The sequence below is a fragment of the Corvus kubaryi genome, unplaced genomic scaffold (assembly GCF_017639235.1).
Source record: "Corvus kubaryi isolate FWS band 111438036 unplaced genomic scaffold, C.kubaryi_AGA036_p1.0 37396, whole genome shotgun sequence".
Lineage (NCBI taxonomy): Eukaryota > Metazoa > Chordata > Aves > Passeriformes > Corvidae > Corvus > Corvus kubaryi.
Genome location: NW_024581135.1, coordinates 30,447,155 through 30,471,960, shown reverse-complemented (window position 1 = coordinate 30,471,960; position 24,806 = coordinate 30,447,155). Strand labels below are relative to the sequence as shown.

The window sequence follows — 24,806 nt, the reverse complement described above, 5'->3', positions numbered from 1 at the left end:
CTTCTCACTGGTATGGACAGCAAGCAAAGAAGGGAGAGAAGTAGCAGCTCAAGTGCCATGGTTGTGTTCATTTATTCCTGTAGACCTCCCTGTGCAAGCTTTGCATTCCTGCCTCTTGCTGGGAAAAGGGTTTGCAGTTGGCCATGTGTTAGATGTACCTGCTTGCTCCTGAGGCAGCAGATCGTTCTGGCTGGCTTCTTAGGGTTTGCCAGAGGACATGACCAGGCTGTTACTCCTGAACCAGGTTGGTTTGGGATCACAGATTAGACAGCCTAAGACTTATCGAGCAGGCTGCACAAGAGGGGGATCACACATGGTGCCCCAGGGCCTTATCCAAGATGCTCTTCCTGGTGAGGAGCAGACAGGAGTAGGCTGTGAGCTCGTCCTGCATCTTCTTGCTGTGTAACCTCTTCTCGTGCTCACCCTTTGTCCCAAAAGCACAGTCCCCAATGCACTAAGAAGTGAAAACAGTGGTGGAAAGCAGTACTTCAGGTCTCTTAGATACAGCTTAAAGGTCACCTGAAAGATGTGGGGCGCTGAGACTTGAGTGGGTGTGCTAAGGCTTTGCGTAGCCGGCCAGGTGAGCAGAGCCAGCAGCAGCAGCAGTGCCAGATGTCCTTTGGGTTAACCTCCTCGGGTTCTGGCAGTGCTATGCTGCTTTCTCAGCACTCCTTGCTTGTTGCTTGTCCTCTTCCTAAGCCTCATCTTACTCCTGCAGGTGGACTAGCATAGCTGCTTCCCGGGCTTTGTAGGCTGTGAGCTGGGCTGAACGAGGGACCGGACCGGTCATGTCTGGAGAAACAGCATAGCTGGCAGCAGGAGAGGCCATCTCAGAAAGGGAAGGGAGCCTTCCCCTTGTTAAAATTTAGAAATAACTTGGGATGGCATTGAGGTGAGTGCTGGAGGAACTCTGTTTAATGCAAGGAGAAAAGAGGTCAAAAGGAGGAGTGTTTGAAAATGCCTTGTCTGCAGAAATCAGTAGCAGTTGTACGTGGAAAAATTGCTCGGCCCTCTCAGGAGTTAGTGTACTGAATTTGAAAAACAGAATGGGTCTGTAAAGTATGAAACAAAGGGATTTCAGTCTTGCTTTAAATGCAAATCGCAATGCAGTCTGAACCGTGGAGTCACTGCTGACACCTCCATAGTACATATTAATCCAGTTTTATCTGTCATGAGGAGATTTGTTGATTAGAAGCCTCTAGGTAAAGGCTGCTTGTGGACTGGTGCTGCTCTTCCAGCCTGTGGGCTGGAAAAATGAGTTCAGTTCCATGGCTTGCCTGGAGCTCTTAGGCTCTGTGTAATTTCACTGCCACCGTCCTTCCAAGATTCAATTTAGCTCTCTGCAAAGAGCCCATTTATGTAGATTTATGTAGATTTTGTGCTGAGATGAATGACTTTCAGAGGAAAAGGGCCTTCCTTTAAAAGTTATATAAGTTAATTTGTGGTATTGATGGTGAAAAGTCAGCAGCATTTGAAATGGGAGAGTAGGAACAGTTTACTGAAATACCACTAAACATAAGCTGTTAATTTTGTTTGTCTTGACAAAGTTTGTCTAGAGTGGATTTTTCTAAGAAATCTAGTCAAATAATGACATTTTTAAAATAGTGAATTCTGTGCCCTGAAAAGGGTTACTTTTAAGTGATTTTCCTCATTTTCCTTGTTGCTTCTTGTATCTTTGGGTGTAGACAGTAGGTGATTGATTTTCTGCAGTTAACTATAATTTCTGAAGCCAAACTGTGTTTCTAAACTTTGTAGCTCTTAAATGTTTACAGTTTCACCCTGAGTTCCAAAGAGTGTAGTTGATTAGCTCTGAAGCTCACCAACAGCTCCTTGAGGTAGCTGCTCAAATCTAAACTGCTATTGCTGTCCCTTCTGCTTTACGCATTCTGGCACACAAGGAATGATATGTTCAGCTGGTGGTTTGGGGGTTTTGTATGTTTTGGGTCTTTTTTTTTTTTTCCCTGGGCTCCATCTCTCTTCCTGAAGAGATTGAATGAAGGTATCCTGTTGCTGCCACATACATTTCTGGAAAGTTTCTGTTGGCCTCTTGATTTTATTTTTCTCTAGTAGAGTTAAATCAGAATTTTGTAGTAAAAGCCTGGTCTTCCAGATGCCACCTGAATAGAAGTTGGGCTCTGTTTGTTTCATCTGTATATTTGGCTTGCTGGAGAAAAGGCTCATATTTAAAAAAAAAAAAACCCAAAACACCCAGACCATTTCTTTATAATATTTTACATGTTTTACAATAGGCAAAAGCACATACTGTAAAAATAATTTCTCTTGGAGTTTTGATAACCAATCTCCCAATGCCCCATAGCAAATGTATTTGCTTGCACTGCAGTTTTGGAGGAAGGGGAGTTGCACATTATTAAAATACTTTTCCCCCAGCATGTGCAAATCTTTCTGTAGGTATTGTTTTTTAGGTTACTACAGTGTGTTTTTTCAAGTCCAGTGTGATAGTAGAGCCAGAGCAATGTTAGCAGACCTGCTCAATGTTTCAGTTCTGTTACTTTCTCAACCAAACTATAAATTACATGCTTTAGACCTTATTGATTGGTGGTTTAACTTAATACAGTAATACTGGAAATTATCTGCTTGTGGCTGTGAAAGCCACCGTAGAGTGAAGAGGTGTGTGTGTGAGATCTTAGAATTCTCTTGAGGAGTTTATTATTTGTGGTATAACTGGATAAGGGGTTTATGAAGTTGAAACTTGTGCAAATGTTTTTTCCTGCCGCCGTAAGGGCTGAACACTGCAGCAGTCTGTCTGTTGGGAGCCTTTAAGCACAATTGCTGTATTGCTGAGTGGTATTTCATGTCTCAAGTGTCAGTGACAAGGCAGCCTTGTTAGCAAATGAAACGGGCAGGTGAACGCAAACTAAGGTTTTTAAACTATATATGTTGGAATCCATCAGTATTTTTGCTTTGTCTGCAGCAGTTGGTGCTATAATTAAGATCAGCAGAGGCATTAGGTCCTTTTTATGTGAAACAGGTAAAACTGTAGAAATACTTGGTTCTTAAAACACCCTTTTACTGACCCAGCTTCATTAATCCTCTGGGGTTCTGTGAAGCACTTTTCTTCTTTGCTTTCCTTTTACAGTCCTCCACACTTTAGGGGGGAAAAATGATGCGACAGTTAAGAAGAATTGAAGCTGATGAGCTTTTCAGGAAATCAAGTATTCTGTAATTCTTCAGAATGTGTTTTGTGATCATTTTGATTTTAAGATATAAGAGAATTGAGTAGAAGCTTTGAGCGATATTGACTGACATTCTTGGGAATAAATATGAAGTGGGAATGTTGAAAACAAGCTGGCTTCATGTTTGAATCATCTTTTTTGTAGGTATATCACAACTATCTGCTGATTTGGTTTTTTTTCAAAAATGTTTCCATTAAGTTAACAAGTCAAAAAATAGAGCTTTTGCCCCTTTTTCATTTCAGTGTGTGTTCTTGTAATGAGAGAAAGAAATGCTGTCCTCTGACTTGACAGCCTTGTGGAAAGATGAGTAGTGGGACAGTGCATCTGGATGTCAGTGCTTTGGTGCTCATCTTCTCTCTGTTTTCACTGTTTGCAGGTTCTGTCATCCGTGATGGCGTCAGCTCTACCCAGAACCCTCGGAGAACTGCAGCTGTATCGAATACTACAAAAAGCAAATCTCTTATTCTACTTCGATGCCTTCATTCAGCAGGGTGGTGATGATGTCCAGCAGCTCTGTGAAGCAGGGGAAGAGGAGTTTTTGGAGATAATGGCTCTCGTAGGCATGGCTAGCAAGCCACTTCATGTCCGACGGCTGCAGAAGGCTTTGAGGGACTGGGTCACAAACCCTGGCCTTTTTAACCAGCCTCTCACCTCCTTACCAGTCAGCAGCATTCCAATATATAAGCTGCCAGAAGGGTCTCCTGCGTGGCTGGGGATATCCTGCAGCAGCTACGAAAGGAACAGCAGCACCAGAGAGCCTCACCTGAAGATTCCGAAATGCGCTGCCACGACGTGCGTGCAGAGCGTGGGCACGAGCAAATCTGATGTGGTGGGGAGCTTATCACTGCAGAGCAGCAGTGAACCAAGACTCTGGCAAGGACACCACACCACAGAGAGTGAGCACAGCCTTTCCCCGGCTGACCTTGGCTCTCCAGCCTCACCAAAGGAAAACAGCGAGACCCTGGATGCTGCTGCTGCTCTGTCAGTTGCTGAATGTGTAGAACGTATGGTTCCCTCCCTGCCCAAAAGTGACTCCAATGAAGTCAAGGAGTTACTGAAAACAAATAAGAAACTGGCAAAGATGATTGGTCACATCTTTGAGATGAGTGACGATGACCCTCACAAAGAGGAGGAGATCAGGAAGTACAGTGCAATATATGGCAGATTTGACTCGAAAAGAAAGGATGGCAAGCATCTCACCCTCCATGAGGTAAAACACCTTGAGTGGCACTAGGCTTCCTCCCCTATTCTTACACCTTTGATGAGATGTGTTTATAGGGTGCAATTGTTGTATGGGTACTTCTTGCTGAGTGATGAGAGTCGTGTATTTGGTAGTTGTGTGTAGGCAGTCCTGGCCCAACATGGAAATCTCAGGTACAGCAAAAGTCCCCTTTTGTGGGTGGGTATGGGTGGGTGTGGGTGTGCACGTGCTGATTTCAGCTTGGTGTCTTCAGACTGCTTGGTTGCTGGTGCGGCCTGTCAGGCAGACGGGTTAGAAAGTTTGGCACTGAAATAGCAACCAGAATTGCACTAAGCATGGCCTTTGGGATCCTATGGATTTGGTACATTTTAAAAGAGGTCCTGTCGTGATATTTCCTTGCAGCTTTGAGAGTAGACTTGCTTGGAAGATCAGTAACTAAAATTGCTTGTGTCTGATGTGGTTACTACCCTCGGCTGTCTTCCCTCAAGACTCTGCTCTGTAGCTTGTGCACTTGAGGTAAAAAGGATTCTGTCAATGAGGTCCCTAAACCCAGTGGCATGGATTTTTTTATTTTTTTACTTGGATTGGGATGAAGCTCAATTATACAACCTGTGGTGTTTTTTTGGCACGGTGGTCTTAAACCTGTCAAGTGACATGCAGACCATGTGAGGAGGAAGGGAAAGGACTGTCTCCAGTATTCATGGGTGGCTGTAATCTGAATGTTTGTCCTTTAATCCCTCAGTAGCATCTCTTCCCTCTTGTCTTTGAAAGTCCATGTGGGCCTCCCTTGCTCCTCTTGTGGCATTCCTGAGGCTCACACTGCATGTGTTGTAATGCAATAGGTGTGTCTGTGTGGGGAGTAGTTTCCTAGAGCCAAAGTACAGTACAAGAGGAGAACAAACATTAATTCAAAGCAGTGCCAAAACACTGTTGATACGAATGCTGCATCAGCATTTTCACAGTTAACAGTGATTGCAAAATTTCAGTTGGATTTAAAATTTGGCATGTAAGGCTTAGCTCCCAAAAGGAAAAGCAGTGTTTATGTTACAGGAGTGCCAAAAAAACTGTACTGGCTTTAGCCTTTTTTTGCTTGAAGAAGAAGTTTTGTAGGTGTGTGATCCATAGCATAAGACTGAGTTCTCTTTATGCTTCGGAGTAGAAGGGCAGAAGGAAACAAGGCGTATTTCTTTACATTTTTGTTTATATATTTACATTTATAAGGCAACTGCACATCACCAGCAGTGACTTGACAAGGGCTTTTACTGCAGACTGGGGAGACACTTCCACAGTAGTCAGCCACACTCCTACCACACAGTTCTAGTTGTGCAGCTTTCACTTACGTGCTTTGTGGCTTTATGTCAAACACTTATAATCTATGAATTCATCCACTGTACAAGATGAGATCTCATCTTACTCCCCTGACCTTGTGGAAGTCTCTCTCGTAACAGAACAAGTTGTGTATGAGATGGAGGCAGGATTTGAAAGGATTAATTGTGTAGATGCCCTGTGTACATGGCTGCAGATTCAGGATTCAGAGAAAGGGGGTTCTCCCCACCTGAGGATGGAGGCACTTGAGGTGTACAGCATGTGTGGCTGTGTGCTTTCACAGCCTCTCTCTGGAGCAGCGACTGCAGAAAATGCTCTGAAATCTGGGCAGACTTCTTGTTTAGGATAATTTTCTGGCATCCAGCAGTGTACTGGAAGGTGGGCTCCGGGGCACCTTTTGTGTAGGCTCAGGCATGGCTGTGCAAAGCTGGAGGGATGAACACTGGGGTAGTGATTGAAGGAGCTGGATAGCAATAACCTGGAAGAAAGGACAACTGCTCTGCTTTGTTAATTTTTTTTAGTATTGCACTACAGATCTTTACTACATCATTGTAAAACCACGTTTAAAAATGGAATGAGAGCATGGTTTGGCTTTAGGAAATATTTCTATCACTATTGTGATTAAGGGCACAAGATCAAAGGAGTCTGTGGTTGACTTATGCCTCACTTATGCATGTGGGGCCTCGCTGAACTTGATGGGAACTGCACACATGCAAGCAAGAAGAATTTGCTCATAATTGGTTTACTGTTGGCTTAAAGAGGCTGGATTTCACAAAGTTTTGTCTTGAACAGTTTTGTCTTCATTTCTTTTTTAAAGCAGAAAATAAATAGCAGCAACGAGACCATTTATTTTTTGTTTAAAATCTGGTAAACCAGAGTTTGCCTTTTGTAAACTCAGCCTCAGTGTGGTTTTGGTTTTGATGGCTTAAACAATTTGCTGCTCAGAAGGAAGGACCTTAAACAACCAGGGAGGTAAGTTTCTGCTTGTCCAGAGACCGTTTTTCTGCACGTGTTAATACATTCCAAGGCTGTCATTCTGCTCATTCTGCCTCCCAGTTCAAGGTTTCTCCTTGCAGCTGGCAAGGAACAGCTGAATAAACTTCACTGTGAATTTAAAAAGCTTAAGTAGTGGTTAGCTTTTTAATGTAAAGATTAGGGTATCTCTGGGTCCTCAAGCACAGAGGAGTTGTGTGTAAACTAAAACCTAATGGAATTATTAGTGGTGAATTAGGGAGAGTATTTTGTTTCAGTATGAGCACTGAAGTGTCTCAGAGGGCTGGAGCAGCCATTAGAGGCCTGTGAGAGCTGCAGACACTGTGCTGGTTTGGAAGTGTATGCTCCTGGTAGGAGTATTTGCATAAGGCATTAATCTGACATAAAATCTGATGCGGAATCTTTCGAAGGTGTTCCAAAACTAATAAACATGATGTTTTTAATCCATCCCATTGTTTCAGTATTACACAGCTTTTCAAACACAGAGAGCACTTAATGTTTAAAGTTGGACTGGAGGAGGGATGAGTGCAAGGCATGCCCTTGAACTCGGTGACCCCTGCAAGTTCGAGTCAGATTTGTAACTTGCGTGTTCATATTTCAGTGCTTGTCTCATACCTATAAAACAAACAAAAAAATCCAGTTCAGGGGAATTAGAAAAAAACCCAATAAATTTTATCTAGCTTGGTCTCTTCCATTTCTTTTGCTGACTCACCAAAACAGTACGGTTTGGTATTTAATTATGTGGTTTCTAGTGGGGGAATCTGTGAACCCCATCAGATGAAAATATACCCATCCCTCTCTTGCATGGTTATGTGCTGCTCCATATCCTTAAGGCTTCCAGCACACAGAATCTTTATTTTTAGGCATGCAACACTTTGTATCTGCAGTATTATGCCTCCTGAAAAGCCAGGAAGCCATGATGCACTTCAATTCAGTAAGTCTGAATGTGACCTGAAAGAGGAAACCAGGAAAAACAAGCAAATAAACATTTGGCTTTTCTCACATATTAGGATAAACAGCATTTGCCTACAACTACCCAAAGCATTTTCAGTCATTTCAGCTCTTTGCAACCTCTCAGCACTTTGAAGGATAAAAAATATCTCAAATTATTTTGTAAGCATTAGCCATATTATTCATCCTTGGCAGAGTAATAGCTATCACTGTTACAGAAATTAATGCCTGCTTTGGATGGTAATTCTTTTAATTGGTGTTGTATTAATCTTATATTGTATCTTTTTCCTGTCTGTGTTTTTTTCTGAAAAGACAGACATTGTAGAACAGCTGTTCCTGTCTAAGGGGTTATAGTTTGTTATTTTAGTACCTTGTATTGTAGGAACATAGTAACCTGTTTGCGCCCTTGTACATCTGATCTCTGTGAGATTTGGTTTTTTGTCTGTACAGAGACTAAAGGATCAGGCAACATATCTAGTTCGCCTGTTAAAAACAAGTTTGTGCTCTGATTAACATCTAGGCACCATAGGAAATGCCCTACTGAGATCAGAGGCTTTTAGGCTTAACACAGGAAAAATTGCTTATGAAGTATTAGGAGCAGCAGTTCTGTGTGAGATTTTACTGGAAATACTGCACAGGCTGCTGAGAGAAGACTCTTGGCTCTTCTTGATACATGTTTTTGTTTTTCCAGCCTTCCTGGAGAACAGGTGTCACTTTGGGTAAAATAAATTTTTGATAGTTTGGATGCCATCAGGCCCCGTGGCGAAGGACGTTGTTCATGTCTTGTGACAGCTTCCATCCTTCAGGGATGGAGCGTGCAGCGATTCGGGTGAACTGCTGGCCTCTGTGGTTTAATTCACAGGTAACACTGCAGTGTGGTAGACAGCAGGGTGAAGGGGTGAGCTCTTGGCCTTCTCCCAAGAGACGCCCTGTAACTGCAGACCTGCTGGTCTGTGGGAGCAGTGGGTTGGGTGTCTGAGGTCGCACGTGGGCTGTCCTGCCTGTGCGGCTGCTCCCGGCGCTGCCAGATGGAGGGTCGGGGATGGCATGTCTCCATCCATCATGGATGTGCTGACTATGCTGTGGAAACCAAGCTGCTCCGGAATATTCACTAGTCTGGGACAGATACAGAACATACTGTTGACAGTAGCTCCAAAGCAGCTGTGCTCCTTTGCCAGAAGCCAAGCCTATTCAAAGCAGCTTAATTTCTAGAAGTAAAAGAGTAGAAAGAGTTGTGGGCACTTGGTCAAAACACCTGTAGTATTCTGTTGGCCTCTTGCTGTTATGCCTCATTACACGTTCTGGCTGTTCTTCAGCTGAGGAAAAATGTGAGAAAATCTCTTCAAGCTCTGCTTCCTGTGGAAGGAGCTTGGAATAGCCTCTCCAGCTATGTTGATTTGTGTCTCTGATTGCATTAATAATGTTGTGTCCATACTGCTGACCATAGGCTTCTTGGAAAGCAGTATTATTAAGCTGATATAATTCATGACAGTATCACCACTTCCTATAGGCTTCTGAAGAGCATTGCAAAACCATTTTGAGCCTCAACTTCAGGCTTTTTCTTCCCCGCCTTCTTTATGAATCTTTTGCCAGCAGCAGAGGCACTAGAAATGTGTCCTGGCAGGCTCAGGAAAACATCCTTGAAACAAGTTACATTTGATTCATGTCTGAAGATAGTCTTCACAAACACGAGGGTGAGAAACATAGCTAAAAAAAGTTTAATCGTTTCTTAAACCATCACCTTCTACAGAATTTATTCTGTATTCACCAGGGAAAGCCATCTGTACCCACACTCTCAGGGTGGTTGTTTTTTTTTTTTCCCCCAAGTCCTGGGCATATTGCATTTATAAAAATAGTATTCCCTGTAAGCCAGGCTTTGGAAGCCAAACACTGAACGTTCAGAGCTACTGTTTTATACTGAGATTTAATTAATGCTGAGATGAGGCAAAAGCAGTGCACATTGAGACAGTCCTACAATAATGTTTCACTTTATGCACCAACTACATTAATATCTTTTCTCTTCCGAAAGGCTTACCTGGTTTAGTAAGGGATATAAATAAACTGAAGAAACCCTCCAAGGTTTAGTGTACAATTATAGGTAATTTTACTTGCCATCAAAATTTTCTATTATTTCAGAAGAGGTACTTTTACAAGCACAGTAGGTGAAAGTATGCAAAATCATGAGTGCCTGTTTGTTTGATTTGCAGCTAACAGTTAACGAAGCAGCTGCCCAGCTGTGTGTGAAAGATAATGCCTTGTTGACCAGGAGAGATGAGCTCTTCGCCCTGGCCCGGCAAATCTCCCGGGAGGTCACCTACAAGTACACCTACAGGACCACCAAGTAAGGCTTCATTAACTCAGAGGGTCTTTACTTGTAGGGAACTAAGCAGGCTGATGGCATTTCTTCTGAGGCACTAGAGACACTTTCTTCTTGCTCTTCAGCCAGCAAAATGCTCTTCTGAGAAAAGGAGGAAAATGCTATTTGAGTCCTGAAGCTTTTAAACTGATAAGATTCAGCTGTCTTGAATTACCTTTTTATTTGCTCTCTAGTTTTCCAAGTATTTTGAGGATAGTGCAGGTTGAGAGGCATCTGAGAGGCTGGTATTTCAAGCATTTAAGGCATTAGTGTATTTTAAGGTTAATGTAAATTGGCAGAGTAGCCATAGATGCTCAAGGCATCAATTTCCTTTTTTCCGTATACAGATTTGGCTTGTTAGCCAAAAAGATAAGGTCACAGGGAGTGGCCTACAAACTTGCTTTAAAGGAACTGAAGCTGAGTCCTAATTTCAGTTGTTACTTTCTGTTAAATAAACTGCTGTTATGAAATGGTGACACAGCCTTAACAGCTTTTAAATACAATTAAAACCTTAGAATTAGCAAGTATGATTAAATGTCTTGATACTTTCTTTAGATTTTAGATGTTAATTCCCTTGCCTGTAATGTAATACCCTTCCAAAATACATTTTTCTACACTTTAGAAAGTTTTCCTTTGTTCCTCTTTCTTTCATGGAGATTCATATGAATATACATCCATGCTGAATAAGCAATGCCAAGGGCATTTCTGTAATTCTCTGGGCTGTCCTTCCTCTTTGGAAAGAAGAATCCATGAATCTCTTCATGCTTCTGAAAACAACACAAAATGCTTGTGCTCCTATAGTTGAATGACTTTCACTGCCATGTCAAAGTGAATTGGGGGCTTTTTTTGTGCATCTCACTTGTTCTTCCCCGATCTACTTTTTTTTCCTTGACTCCTTTTCATTATTATTGATGGTCGGGGTTAATGTGCTGTTCACTGATCTTGTATGTGTCTTTTCTTCTAGATCTAAATGTGGAGAAAGGGATGAGCTGTCACCAAAGAGAATCAAGATAGAGGTACAGTAATGTGACTCCTGTATTTTGACCTGTGCATGCTAAAATTCAGTTTTGTTTTGAAGGGATCTGTCTTAAGGAAATTTGTCAGAAAAACATTTGATAGACAGTTGATGGGTATGACAGAGAGAGGGAGGGTGGGAGAACATCACCACTGTCTCTGTAAATGTAAGTGCTTGATGGAGAAACCTGTAGGAGCAGGGGTAAAGAGTAGGATTTGTTTAATGGTAAAGATACTCTCAGTGTTTTGCACTCAGAGTGAGTAGGAGGGGAGGAATGGGACTGACTGACTTCCTGTGGTGGAATAAGCTCAAGCACTATAGGAGATGTCTTCCCATAAGGCCTCCTGCTTTTCAGTTAGCATGAGGTGGAGTTTGCCTAATTCACTGGAGTCAGCTGTTGATCATGTCCCAAATACAGAGTTCTTGATAAGGACTGATGGCAGAATATTAGCTATCTCTGACCATGCCATAAATTATGACACTGATCATATTGAAAAGTCAAAAACTAATTAAAAGCTATATATCTCAACACAAATGGTTGTGCCTGTAGATGTTAATTTACAGGTTTTTGTAATGAGTTTTGTGTCAAATGCATGTATACATGGCTGATGTATACACTTGCACAAGATGTTGCTTAGGGAGATCCTGGGAATTTCTTGTTAAGAGTGCAGGAGCAGCAGGAATGTAGTTTAGCTTTTTCTTCAGTTACCACTGCTGGAAGGGAAATTTGAGGCCTTTTAAAAAGTTACTTTTAACAAAAAAAAAGTAAAAATAAAAAAATGTCAGATGTACGTATTTATACTTATATACTTGATAAGAATAGCAGATCTTTCTTTTTAATTTGTATGTTAAACAAATTACTGTTTCACTGTTACATGGGTATCTAATTTATCCTTAGCACTGTGGGTGTTTTTTATTGTACTGTCTACTCAAAAAAGGTGTAGGTTAAACGTGTATTAGAATATGAGCTAGACCTGAGCTAGATTTGTATGCGACACAGATAGGTGATATATTCTTTAACTGTAGAGGAAAATTGCAACACATTCTGAAATGTGTTTCTTGTATGTAACGCATTCTGTGATAAATGAAGCACTGTATATAGGACGGCTTTAATTTTTTTTTCAGTACTGCAATGCTTTTACCTGTACAAAGGCTTTTCCTGTGAGGCAAACCCTGGTGAGAGCAGTTGGTTTTGAAAAGGCAGTTATGAATAGGTACAGAGGAATTCATCTTATTTATTAAGTTCCATCAGCCCATATACTACTGTAGTTTCGAGTTTATGTAGTGCAAAATATACATGTGCAGTGAGGATTTACTGGTAGCTTTGGTAAGTCAGTAATGTCATTTATGTGTGTCAGGATTTGCTTTTGACCTATGCTTGTTCTGTGATCCACAAAAAAGAGCAGGGAAAAGCTGCATTAAATGATTTTATCCAGCTTCACCATTATCAGCCTTGACCAACATGTTGCAGGATGGTTGCTTGAGCCTCCTGTCTTTTGTTCAGTCCAGCCCTAATTTGTTAGAGCTGGTGGGGAGCCACTCCTCTGCGTGAAGTAGTATTTCAATGACTTCGATTTCAGAATAAGGAAGTTTTTCCTTTATTCAGTAATAATTGATGATGAGCAAGTGTCTAAAATGACATGCTGCAAGGGAGGTGCTGTTTTTTTACAGGATCTTTATTGAAAGAAAGTGTAAAATTAAAATCCTGAAACATACAGGCTGAAACTTGAGGTTTTCTGGAGAGCAGGAAATCTGGACAGCCTTAGGGGATGTGTATTCTCCTATTTTCTGCATGGTGAAATCTTAAAGAGTCTGAAAGGCCTGCTTCTTTTATACCCATTTTTGTTCAATAATTCTGAGAAAGGATGTTTACTTGGGTTTAGTTTTATCTAAAATTACCAGTTATATTTTAAAATGCTTGTGAAAATTTTGTGTCCTAATTGTACAAATTACTTTTTCAGAAATAGGTCATTTTTCCAAAATAACAAATTGAAAATTAAATTGAATTAAATATTCTTTAATCTGATAGCCTAGCATTATTAATTTCAAAATTACCCATATTGTTATCAGCAGAAATGTCTTTTTTCCTCACAACTTTGGGAGTCTTCTAAGAAGGAGTAAAGCATTACTTCAGTGCATTATAATTTTGAGGTATGCTGTAAATTGTGGGCTTTACTTCAATGAAATGTAAAAAAGATGCAGTATGACATAGATCACTGCTGTTCTGGGTTCCTGGGTCTTGCATTTTGAAAAAAAAAATGTAAAAAATCCTTTTTTTAGTAGCATGTTCAGGGATTTTTTGAGAGTTTGTTTAGGTTTGGTTTTTTTTGGAAAGGTGAAAGTAAAAAGGAAAATGGTAGCAAATGCAGATTTTTCCTTCTGTTCTGGGGAAGAATTACTTACACTGTTTTTGAAGTTGTAGTGCTTCATTGCAGATCTGTTCGCTCACTATCATGAAAACACAGAGAGGACCTGAACATGGGGTACTTTTTTGTTGTTATAACTAGCTCTTTTCTGTTTCTCCTTTTTTGGTTTTTTTTTGAGAAGGGTCATTTTGCCTTTCTGTTTTAAGGCCGAACTCTGTATTTTGATTCACCATTCCTTTAACCATTAGTCATTAATGTCTCTGTGAAGCGTGGCCTAAAATACTAGGGCTTCAATTTGGAAAGACTTCACAGCCTGTTTGCATAGTGTAAAAGATTACTTAAAAAAAAGATGAGTTAATTTCCTGAAATATAATAACACTTTAAAAAGCCTCCAGAGAGGCTCTGAAGGTCATCCTTGAGCAGAGCCAGCAGAGCTGTGTGTGCGAGCTGCAGCATTGTCAATCTGCAGCCACGTTGTAAATTTATCCTTTTCATGAATATGAAACTCGCAAAAGCATTACAAAGAAACAATGTGCCATGAATTACATCAAATTACCTGTAAAAGGCTTTCTCTTCCCCTGCGAGCTCTCCCCCTCTTATTCGTTGAGTGGGTGGGTGAGCTGTGGGAGTGAAGTGTAAAGAGGAGAAGGGGAAAAAATTCCAGGCAAATGACAGACTAAAGGTGTGGAGGGAGTGAAAAAAGGAGTGGAGTGAATTGGTATTTGGAAGCAGATTATTAAAAAGGGAGGTGGTTCCTAAACCTGCTCTGGACAAAGAGCAGGACAGGCAAATAGGGATGGAAATGGCACATCATCCTGCAGACCAAGGATCTCTCCTGCTTAGGTGTTGTGGGGTGGGGGACCCCTTATTTTGTCATCTTCTGTGACTCAGTGCCGGCACCACTGAAAGCAATGAGCTGTTGTGGCACCAGCTTAGAAACAAAACAAGTCACAGGTACATCAGGCAGAAGTCGTGGAGGGAGAGGCTGTTCATCACTATTGGGGTCGACCAGGTTCCCTTTCAGAGTCAGCATGAACAGCCAAGAGAGGAAGAAAGGAGAGTCTTGAAAAATATTCTTGTTGTCTATGGTCTAAAGAAATTAATTTGTGTGTCAGCATCTCCATTCATCTACAAGAGGGATGGGAAGAGCTTTCAAAAACTGATTTCCCAAAGCTCAGTGGGAGTCGAGGGCGCACAGGCAGGGAGACCTGAGCAGAGGCTGTAAGGAAGCATCTTCCCTTGGTGCCGGTGTGGGTGGAGGAAGAGGAGAGAAAAGCCCCATCTCCCCTATTTCTGAGAAGACTGAAAAGAAAACCGAAGTGTGGGATTTGTGTTTTTCACAAAAACAGCAAAAGCAGTAGAAGCTACTGTTTTCATAGGAAAAATGTCATTAGAGGGAGCAAAAAAGCACATGTGGGACTGGGAACATCTGCTGCTCAAAGCTGCTTGGAAAACAACTGAGCAGCAGCATGGCAAAACAAAAATGCTGCAGTGCATGTAGAAGGACCTCCAGGCAGCCATGGGGCAGAGCAGGTTGGTGCTTGGCCCAGTGTGCTCCTCATCCCACAGGGCGTTGGGGACAGGCAACAGTGGGAAGGGCCTCTGGGAACGTGATCCAGAACCACATCACTCTCCAGGAGTTATCTGCCTGACTGTGGGGTGACACAGCAACAGGCAGCCAGACCCACTTTTGGGAAACAGCCTTTGGTTTTGTATAGGCAGGTGATCACAAACGTGTTATAAAGAACTGTGTTACCTGTTTTGTTGCAAAAATAGGATCCTGAGTGATAGGGTTTTGTGTGTTCAGCTTCTCATCTTCCTACACATAATCATTCTCCTCTCCCAAACACATTCAGGTCTTAGCTATGAAAGTGGTCAGTGCTTGTGGGAAAGTGGTGCAAATCCTTTGTTTCTGGCTTAGGCTAGAGGCTTTTTGGCAGTTTACCTGGTTGTGAAGTTTTTGCATAGCTATTGTGTATATTTGTTCCGTGAGGGAGTATGCTGGGTGTTTGAAAGCAATATGCAGCATTCAGACAGATTTTAGGGCTTTTTCCTGAGCATAAAGAATAGGTTTAATGGCATTACATTGCACTGAGGTTCTGGCCATCTGGCCATCTGTCAGGCCACTGCTCTGCAGGTCAGTGGGCAGCCTGCCAGTGGAGGGAACCTTGTGGTCCTTCCCCTGTGTTTTTTCAGAAAGATCACTTCTGTTTTTCTTGGGCTGTAACCCTTTTGTCCATCTATTGTCAAAAATGTAATTATTGACATGTATGTGTCTTTAGAATAGACAAGGAAAATGCACCTAATTTGGTGTATTTTTGAGACCCAGATCTGCAGAACCTCAGTGACTGATGTCGTTGTTCTCAGGTTTGGGTCTGTCTTAAGATCTCTGGCTTCCTCTCACATTTTGACAGTTACCTATACTGTGCTTTTGTAAACATTTCTGGGTATTCCTCTAGGGCACATGAGCTTTCCTTTTATAATACCAAGCTGGATAAACTCCTCATCTTGAACCTTTGCTTCAATGATTAATTTATTTTAATGGAGTCTGGCAGGCTTTCACAGGAGCTTTATTTGCTTTATTGATACATATGCAAGCTGCAGAAGAGATTTGCATGTCATAAGAATTTCAGACTAGAAGAATTATTGAATCATGGTTTCCCATAGTCTATAAATTTTCCACTGTACTTCTGAAATGATGATATTTCATTTTGTGATACTAGTGTAGGTTCTGTGTGAAAAACGTTGAATCTCAGGAGACTTTTCGCAGTTTCACAGGGTTAGTATATGTCCTCAACTACATATAAACTTGAAGAGTGACAGAAGAGTGTCAGAAAGTGAAGAGTGACAGAAACCATAGGCCTAAATCTGCCTGTGAAGGCTGAATGTAAACTAGTTTAATATCAGTAACAGGGGTAGTCTGGATTCACCTGAGACTGAGAGAGATGAGATTGTCTGCGCCATGTTAGGTATATAGCAGTGGCTGCGGAGGGGCTGTGTTTTATGCACAAATTTAAATGAATTGGATAGCACAAACATGTAAATTGCAGTCCAGAATTTTCACAGAAGTTCAGGAATGTGTTTTTTAGTTCGTTTTTTTTTCTTCTAAGTGTACAGAGAGGATGAAGAAAAAACAGTAATATGTCCCTCTTGGTTTGCTTTCTTTTTATGCTCAATAGGACGGTTATCCAGATTTCCAGGACACAGTCCAGACGCTCTATCAGCAAGACAAAATGCCACTTGCTTTGGCTAAAGGAAAGAGTGAAGACCCAACAGCTCTTAATTCCCAGGTAAACCAACTAAACTACACTGTGAATAACGCAGGCTGTGTCTTTGTACGCTGGTTTTGATGTGTTGTTGTTTTGATTACTAAATTAATTCCCATAATTTTTAAAAGGCTACCTAGCTTAGCTGTGATTGCATCACTCTTAATTCACGTTTACCTCCCAAAACTGTTCTGACACAGTACTACAGCTTTGCCCTTGTTAGTTCCAAGGAGGTAAGATGCAGCATAGTAGGGTTGAAAATCTGTGGTTGCCTGTTGGGAGCAAGTAGGGTAGTATTGGTACAGTATGTGCTGTGTTACTTGCGTTATCTGCTATAAATGGAAAGCTCAAGTTACTGAGTCGAGAGGAATAGAGTAGGCGATCTTGGAGTCCTCAGTTCTGACATGTCTTACAAGAAGAAAGGCCATTATGTTTAGGAAATAAGTGAACCTCTGGATCTGAGAGGATAAATTGGCTTCCTAAACAACACCTAGCCTGGTGGAAGTGCAGTGATCCAGAGCAGACAGAAAGCTTTGTATAAATGAAGACAGGTTGCCGATTCTTTCTTTGTCTTTCCTGTATTATATCCCAGCCTTGAGGCAAAATACCCATCTCCTACTGCCAGTTCTTGCCAAGGAGGGATTTCATGCTAAGTTGCAACAAATTTATTTTGTATAGCTGATTTGGGCAAATGTAATCACCAAATTTGCATATAAGATTACATTTAGGAGTTACCCTCTTGTTTTCTGAGAATGGATGTGTTACCCTATCATTTACCACCTTCTATTGCAAAGTAGTGCTCGGTCATACAAATCTGTGATACATCAAATGCAATTATGCCACATGTTCTGATGTCACAGAATAATTACATGAGCTTATTTTTGTTTTGTATATGCTTTAAAGTTTTTGTTGGTCACTGCCTCATAACAAGGGACTACAGGTTTAACTCAAGCTTAAACAGATCTGCAACTCTGTAGGTTTTTCTGTGGTGATCTGAAGCATCGTTGAAGTTTAAAATTCTAGTTTTATCCCAAGTAAACAACAAAGATAGCATGAATGAGAAAGGTTTTATTTTTTTTTTCAAATTACTACACAGTTCAAAAGTTGGTAAAAGGAGTGACAGAATAGCAAAATTAAAGCACACTTGTAAGTAAACTGTTTGAAAATAGGGGTTTTTTTACCTTCTTCCCAAGACCAAGCTTGAGCTATCTGTGGTCTTCTGCAGACCCTGATGAGCTCTGAGCCAGAGTATGTAAATACTGGCCATGTCATTACCCTGCTGTCGGGGTCACCACTGTGCTGGAGAAGCCCAGGTTTTGCTGGTCTGTTAGGCTGTCATTGTACATTTAAATTATTGAACTATGCTGAGCAAGCAGCCTTTTGTGGGAAGTCAGGGCTTTCAGCATCTCCCAAGAAAAGCGAAATGCTCTGCAATGAATAGAGCTCTGTAGTAGCTGAAACAATTATGGCATTACCTGAAAGAGAAATTAATTTTTCCTATCAATTGTACATGTTAAGTTTGTACACTTTTTGTTCTTATGTTCATTGTGGCTCTTCTAAATCAACTTTCTTGACTTGTGATTTTCTTCTTATTTTTGCAAGATGCTTATTTACATTCTCTCGAGAACAAGATTATAGTGAAAATTAGAATTCTCTTGGCATTAGAGTCAATGACAAACATTCAGACGCCATTTCCTCCCACGTTGCACTGGATTGTTTAGCTCCACTCTCTAGAGGTGTATAGGTCTTGTTCTTCTTCTAGACAGACATTTCACACCTTTATCCCCCACAAACATACTGTCATCCTACACTTTCAGAATGGCAGATTTTTAAGCTTGTGTAGTGCTGTTTCCTAAAATAAAGATTCCAAGATGTCTGGTGAAATCTTGGCATAAGTTTTTAGCAGATGTTGCCATTGCTCTTGGAATACTTTCTGGAATACTTTGTGAAGGCATATATTTGAACAGAGCTAACTGGATAATTATGACACTCTTTTTTGCTTTTCTTGATATTCTCTTCATGTAACCTGCAGTCCTAAAGTGCAGGAAGTGATTTTTGTGTGTTGTTGAAGAACAGAATTTAATGTTGCATTTCTATGTAGATGAACTACAACAGCTTGCATTTTAAGTATTCTTGAGTGACTCAGATGTACATTATGAAAATCTCTATGGGTGCAAAAATATTTTGTTTGCTTCATAGTTTTGAAGAAACCATAAAACACACATCTGTACATATGAGTCAACAAAAGCCACTATCTAGGCTGTTAGTCTTTTCATCTGATATTGTTTTACCCCTGTGTTTTGACTTGCTCTATGTATGTATAAAGAGAAAAATCTTTTTTTTGTTTTAATTGCAGTCAGAAAAGGTGATGGCAAAGCAGATGGAGTTTCTTTGCAACCAGGCAGCGTTAGAGAGACATCTTTCCACAGGGTGTTACAGGCAGAACTCGGAAGAGCACAGCCCCAATGGCATGTCATTAGATAATGCTGATGGACAAGGTATGGTAGCTCCCAGGCACGGGCGTTGCTGCCAGCAAAGACATTTGGTGTTATGCAACCTCTGTCAATGGTGGTGTTTATCTCGTACAGAACCCTGAGCACTGAATGGACAAGACAAGATCTCTCTCTGCCCTGAAGTGCTTATGGTCTAAATAATACAATCAGATGTACACTCAGGTTCTGTTCTGTTCCTGTTGTGTATCTGGCAAGCTGCTTTCCCCAGGGATAACATGGGGAGGGAAGGAGGTTGGGTGCACTGCTGTTATTGACAGCAGGACTTTGCTCTACCTTTATCCTCAGTTTTGAAAAGAAAGCAGAGTGTTGCATTTCATTTGTGTTCTTGTTTTGTGGAAATCGAAAGCAGGTAATATAGTTGGTACCCCTTTTTGTTTACCTGTTTGCGCAGTCTAGGAACAAAACCTGAGGAGCTGGCTATGTAAATTACTTAGCACTAAGCAGATTCTAATGATGTTCTTAGTAGCTTGTTATTCTTCAAAAAGCTTACAGTTCTGTGGTTCTTTTTGATTTACCAACTGGCTATTCCTTGTCTTGAATTAATTCTAGGAGTGTTTGTTTTGTTTGAGCGTTTTTGTTTGGATTGCTTTTTCTACTGTTGTGAAATGAGACAAAATGTTACAAACAAAAGAAATACAACCAGAAGTTCCTGTGTCTGGTTTTTAAGTGCTAGTTTTTTTAAGGGGGTTGAAATGAAGTAGTAGAGGGACAACGAAGGGAATCAATACAAGTAAGTGTTAAAAACAGATTTTGATTTGTGTGTATTGGTCAAGCAATGAGGTACAGAAGTAATAATGAAGATTAGGTGTATGGATCTGGCTTTCCTTGGCTGAGCAAGCTTCTTTATGCCATTTAGCCACTGTGCAGGGGAACTGGAAATTTTTAGGATCTCAGAGGGATTGTGCAGTGGGAGAGGAAAATTTTTCTATCTCAAGGATTTTTGAGCAGAATAAAGGGTTTTTTTAAAAAGGATTACTTTTTTTTTTTTGGTCTGGCTGAGTGTCCCTTTCTAGCAGTGCCTTGGAGTAGTCTGTGAAGCAGTATATTTACATAAGCTTTGTTTTGCTAGAAAACTTCCCTGAGCAGCTGGAATTTAGGATGCACTTCTGCTGATAGAATTAATATGTGTTTAAGGCTCTACCTGTTTTTTAATACTGCTTTGCTTTTAATACATCACTGTTTCACTGTGAACAACTTGCAGGTGAAAGACCACTGAACCTCCGAATGTCCAACCTGCCAAGCAGACAGATGCAGCACATTTCACTTGATGGAGAGCAGCACGTTGGGAAATCTCTGTGCAGTGATTTGATCCGGCTTTACCCCAGTGGTGAGGCAAAGTCCCAGTCCTCGGGTTAGTGCTGCCCCTGAGAAATTACCCACCATTTCTTACCTTTCTGTGATGTCTCTGAGTGAAGCAGCTAGGAAGGCAGCCTGGCATGCATTGTGTGTAACCATGCCATCAAGGCTTTGGAGAAAACTCCAAGAGTGTTACTTGTTAATCTAGAGTCAGATTAAATATTATTTCGGAAAAGTTCAGAGAATGTAGTAACTGGAATCAGATAAGCAAGTTCTGGCATGTGTCTGTCCTCAGAGAGTGGTATTGACCCAAACTACTGCTGTTAAATACTTTAACTGCATCACAGTGACAGCAACATGATTATGACACAGCTTCATTCTGTATAAAATAATCAGGCTTTTTATAAAAAAGGCCTCTTTATTATAGTTTGTAAGGACCTAGCACTATTTCTCTACTGTGAACTGCATATCGTGCAGTAAGTCTTTTCCACCTGGGTTTCTAATTCACTGACCTCTGCTTGCTGCCAGTCTTGTCATTTACCTCTGGCATTCTAAGTTTGATAGAAGAGAGCAAGAAACCTTTGTGAAATCTCTGTGGGTGGTTTCAGTTTAATACTCAGTGTACTGAGATAAAGCCAGGAGTTCTTGAGACCCTTGAAACTTTGAGAGTAATAATAAAATCCCATCTGAGTTTGAAAGATGCAGTGGCAAAGAGGTTATTTGAAAGGCAAGATGCAAAAGTGGTTGTTTTGAAGACAGGGCAGAATCTTGCGTTTTTCACTTTGGGGTACTGTAATCTTGTCTCACCTCTTTTGCAGATTGTCCCAATCCCAGTGATAATTCACTTAGTGAAATCTCCAGTAGGAGATTTTTACCCATTGCCTCTCAAAATGCAAGTGCAGAGCGCATCTCCATTAGCCCCTGCTCCCAGAGAGGGGTAGAGTAAATCTGTGATGCTTCCTCTGTCATCACTGTGGTGTAACTGAGGTGGTTCTAACCCAGCTGGGTTAAAGCCGAAGAGGAGGAGGCAAAATTTATTGATTCAACTGTTGATGTTCATATGGTTCTTGGACCTTTTTGTTGATTTAAGAACAAAATATATTTGTTTCCAACCAGTGTTTTAACATCTTTCTTTCTTTCTTTTCTCAATGCAGAAGGCCTTGGTATTTTAAAGGATTTTCCTCATTCAGCTTTTAACAACATTGAAAGGAAGGTCATAAAAACAGAACCCGAAGACACAAGATAGTCATTCTGCTCTGGGAAACAGTGTCATAGTAAAGAATGAAACTTCACAAGAGATAAAAAAAACCAGCCTTAATAACCAGTGTTGCCTCATTCAAATAAGAGATTTCAATAGCCAAAGCCTAAGAACTGGTACAGTAATCCTTGGAACAGGAAAACAAGAGACACTGCAACTGAAACAGTAATACAGGTGAATAAACATTCCTGTAAAAGTGGTTTTATAACGTGGGAAGACTCACAAATTAATATTGTGGGTCTTCATTATTTAAGAATGTATTATGTATTTGTGTAACTTATCAAAGTAAATCTAGATGTCGGGACGTGTATTGAGTCCAGTAGATGTGGCTACAGTTCATTTTACTTGAAATTTCAATGTCTACTTTCAGTGTACCTAGCGTAGATATGGTTGTTAAACATTTGAATTAAAAATCATTGGAGAATTAGGAATGCAAACCTCGTGACACAATTAACAGCAAGTTTGCAACAATATTTGTAGAAAAAGGAAAATGCATACAATATTTTCATGGTTTAAAATGTTATGTGGATATAGCATTTGATAGACCTAGACCCTGATTCTGTATTATAGCAGATGTACTTGACACTTAACTATCGCTACATCACTTCCAATGGTTTCAGCAGCCTTTGTGTAACACACTTACAGCATAATACCTACATACAGGTCAGGAGTGTGGGAAATGCCAGTTAGAGTATGGAAGAGTCCATATGATTGGCTCCCATTTCCTTGGGAAAAACTGGGGTTTGATGTACCATACAATTACTAAATCTCATTTGGTAGGAAACTCAAGAGACCAAGTAGTATGGACAGGGCTGCAAGAATTGTCATTCAGACCATTATAACTTCGTGGACTTCTCTGTGGATCTTAAAAAAAGAAAAAGGCATCCCAAGTGTGGCAAAGATGAGATACGGTGCAGGATTTATGCATTGGTGTAAAAGGTTGCACTTGATATCCAGAAACCATAAGATTTTTTGGAGGAGAGAGACAAGGAGTTATGACTTCAGCACGTAACTCCTTATTAAGTGCTGTCCAGCCCACATGATTCTATGAATATACTGTATACTGCATACAGTATGCCAATCCGTTTCTTTATGTATGTGATTAATTAACATCTGTATTCTTTATTTATTTGACAGTTTTTATTTTTTGTACATGTTCACTTTTGAAGATGTCATTTTGTCTAAGGAGGAGTAGTTGGCATATAACTTTGGAATTTACCACGGTGTGTTTGTGTGCATCCATCTTTCCTCTGTGCTGCTCTGCAGTCAGAACAGTTATATGCCTCCATTTCTGAATACAGTTTTTGCTTACAACATGTTCTGGAGGGGAAAGGGAGAGCTGAAGAAAGTGAGTTACCATGCCAGTGGGTAAACTTCCCTATTCAGGTGTGCACTTCATGTCTGCAGTTCGCTCTGTGTCATAGGTGTGTATTAACGAATCAGTCTCTGTTGTACCGAAATGCTCAGCAAAATGTGAGCTGAAATGTCTACACTGCAGTCTCTTATCACTGTAAACATATCTAATTATTTTATCACTTGATTTGTGGAACAAAGCTTTATAGTAGAAACACCAGTAAAACAACTTTTTATACTATTAAAGTGTTTGGTTTTTTTAAAAAAAAAATGTTTCTTGAACTGTATGGTACTGTTTCACTTACTGAAGTATCTTACTTTAAGCAATGGAGTTCACAGCTTTGCTGTTTAGGCGTAAGAGATTGAATGTGTAGTTATATTTCCTCTTTCCTGTTGTGTGAGTTAGTAGCACGGATGTTTCTTCAGTTTGTAACATTAACCAGTACCCTGGTTAGTACCTGAGTAGCTTTCATGAAATGTGTATGGAACTTGTTAAAGGACAGCTTAAGGTTTGAACTGTACAGCTTGAGCAGTAGAAGGCACCAAGCAGCAAACCTTTAGAGATGCAGGAAACATTTGGTTTTCTCCAGCATCTGACACCATCAAAAGTTGTGTGTGGGTCACACAAGAAGCTCTGAAGCTTACTGGTCTCTTCAGTTAAAGTGAGAGGAAGGAAAAAGAACTTGCTAAGCAGCACGCTGTTTCAGTTGAGTCCAGAATTTATTTTGTAAACACTAATGTATTAAATTTGCTATAAATTAAAGTATATAACAGTTATATTTTTGAGTTGTAAATGCAGTACTTTGTGTCACGACCAGTTGGTTATCTCCAGAACGATATTTCAGTTTATAGTCCAACAGGCCATTTCAGTCTCAATAAGCTGGAAGCAATTTTTTTTACTGGTTTGCAGCTGTATGATTTTCTTTTTTTTTTTAATCCTGGGGTGGGGGAGGTGGGAGGTACATTCCAAGATTGCACATACGCTTGGTAATAGCAAATACTCAAGCATTGGTCTTTCCATGACAAAGGTCTTGGTGGACTGCAACCAGGCCAGCCTCTGGAGTCGCAGGTAAAGGCTTGCCTTCGTCTGCTCGGGAATGGTTGCTAGATCCAGAGTACTCTGGATCAAAGGCCAGCCCTGCAAATGATGCCTGTTTTATTCACATGTTTATATTGTTGCTTACAAAATAAAATTCACCGTGAGAACTCTTTAGTTTCCCCAGGGTTTGTCCTTTCTTTTTAAATTGTTTTCTTAAAGGAGATGTTAATTTGGGGGGGGGGGGGGGAGGGGAATAGGGGAGGAGGGAGTACCTCAAACTGCAGCTCTCACTGGAGGAAGCCTTTTCCTGCTCTTGTGGTTGAATCCTCATTTTGGGGTGGCCTCATTATGTGCACAGCCTGCAGGGCTCAGTGGGCCCAGGAAGGAGGGAGGAACTAAAACCCTGGAAGGGTCTGCAGCACTGAGGTACTGAGTTCCCTTCCCACCTCCTGTGCTCCTGCTTTTGCATGTGCTCATATTTACACAGGGTTGTAAACAGCACAGAGCTGCGAGGATGGGATGCCAGGCATGTGTGTAAGTGCTGTTTGGGAACTGGGGAGACAGAGCGTTGCTGCCCTCAGCAGCTGCCACCCTGTTCCAGCTTGCTTTCTAAGCAGCAGCCCACATCTCTGCTGAGAGGTTGTTAGGGGGCAGAAACTGGATGGGAGATGGAGTGTAA

The 24,806-nt window shown here is 40.9% G+C and overlaps 1 protein-coding gene across 2 annotated transcripts; it reads left to right on the top strand.

Annotated features, from left to right (window-relative positions):
- The first annotated feature begins 729 nt into the window (after positions 1 to 729).
- On the top strand, positions 730 to 24,297 carry NAB1 (NGFI-A binding protein 1). Of its 2 annotated transcripts, none has more exons than XM_042040770.1 (8): positions 730 to 892; positions 3,571 to 4,404; positions 9,873 to 10,006; positions 10,986 to 11,037; positions 16,582 to 16,692; positions 19,025 to 19,166; positions 20,383 to 20,508; positions 21,632 to 24,297. In XM_042040770.1, exons 2-8 carry the CDS (start codon positions 3,586 to 3,588, stop codon positions 21,721 to 21,723), a joined length of 1,476 nt encoding a protein of 491 aa, XP_041896704.1. In that variant the 5' UTR covers positions 730 to 892; positions 3,571 to 3,585; the 3' UTR covers positions 21,724 to 24,297. The 2 variants fall into 2 exon arrangements, with proteins under 2 accessions (XP_041896704.1, XP_041896703.1); XM_042040769.1 differs by having other exon boundaries at positions 734 to 892; positions 20,383 to 20,532.
- Positions 24,298 to 24,806: the final 509 nt, after the last annotated feature.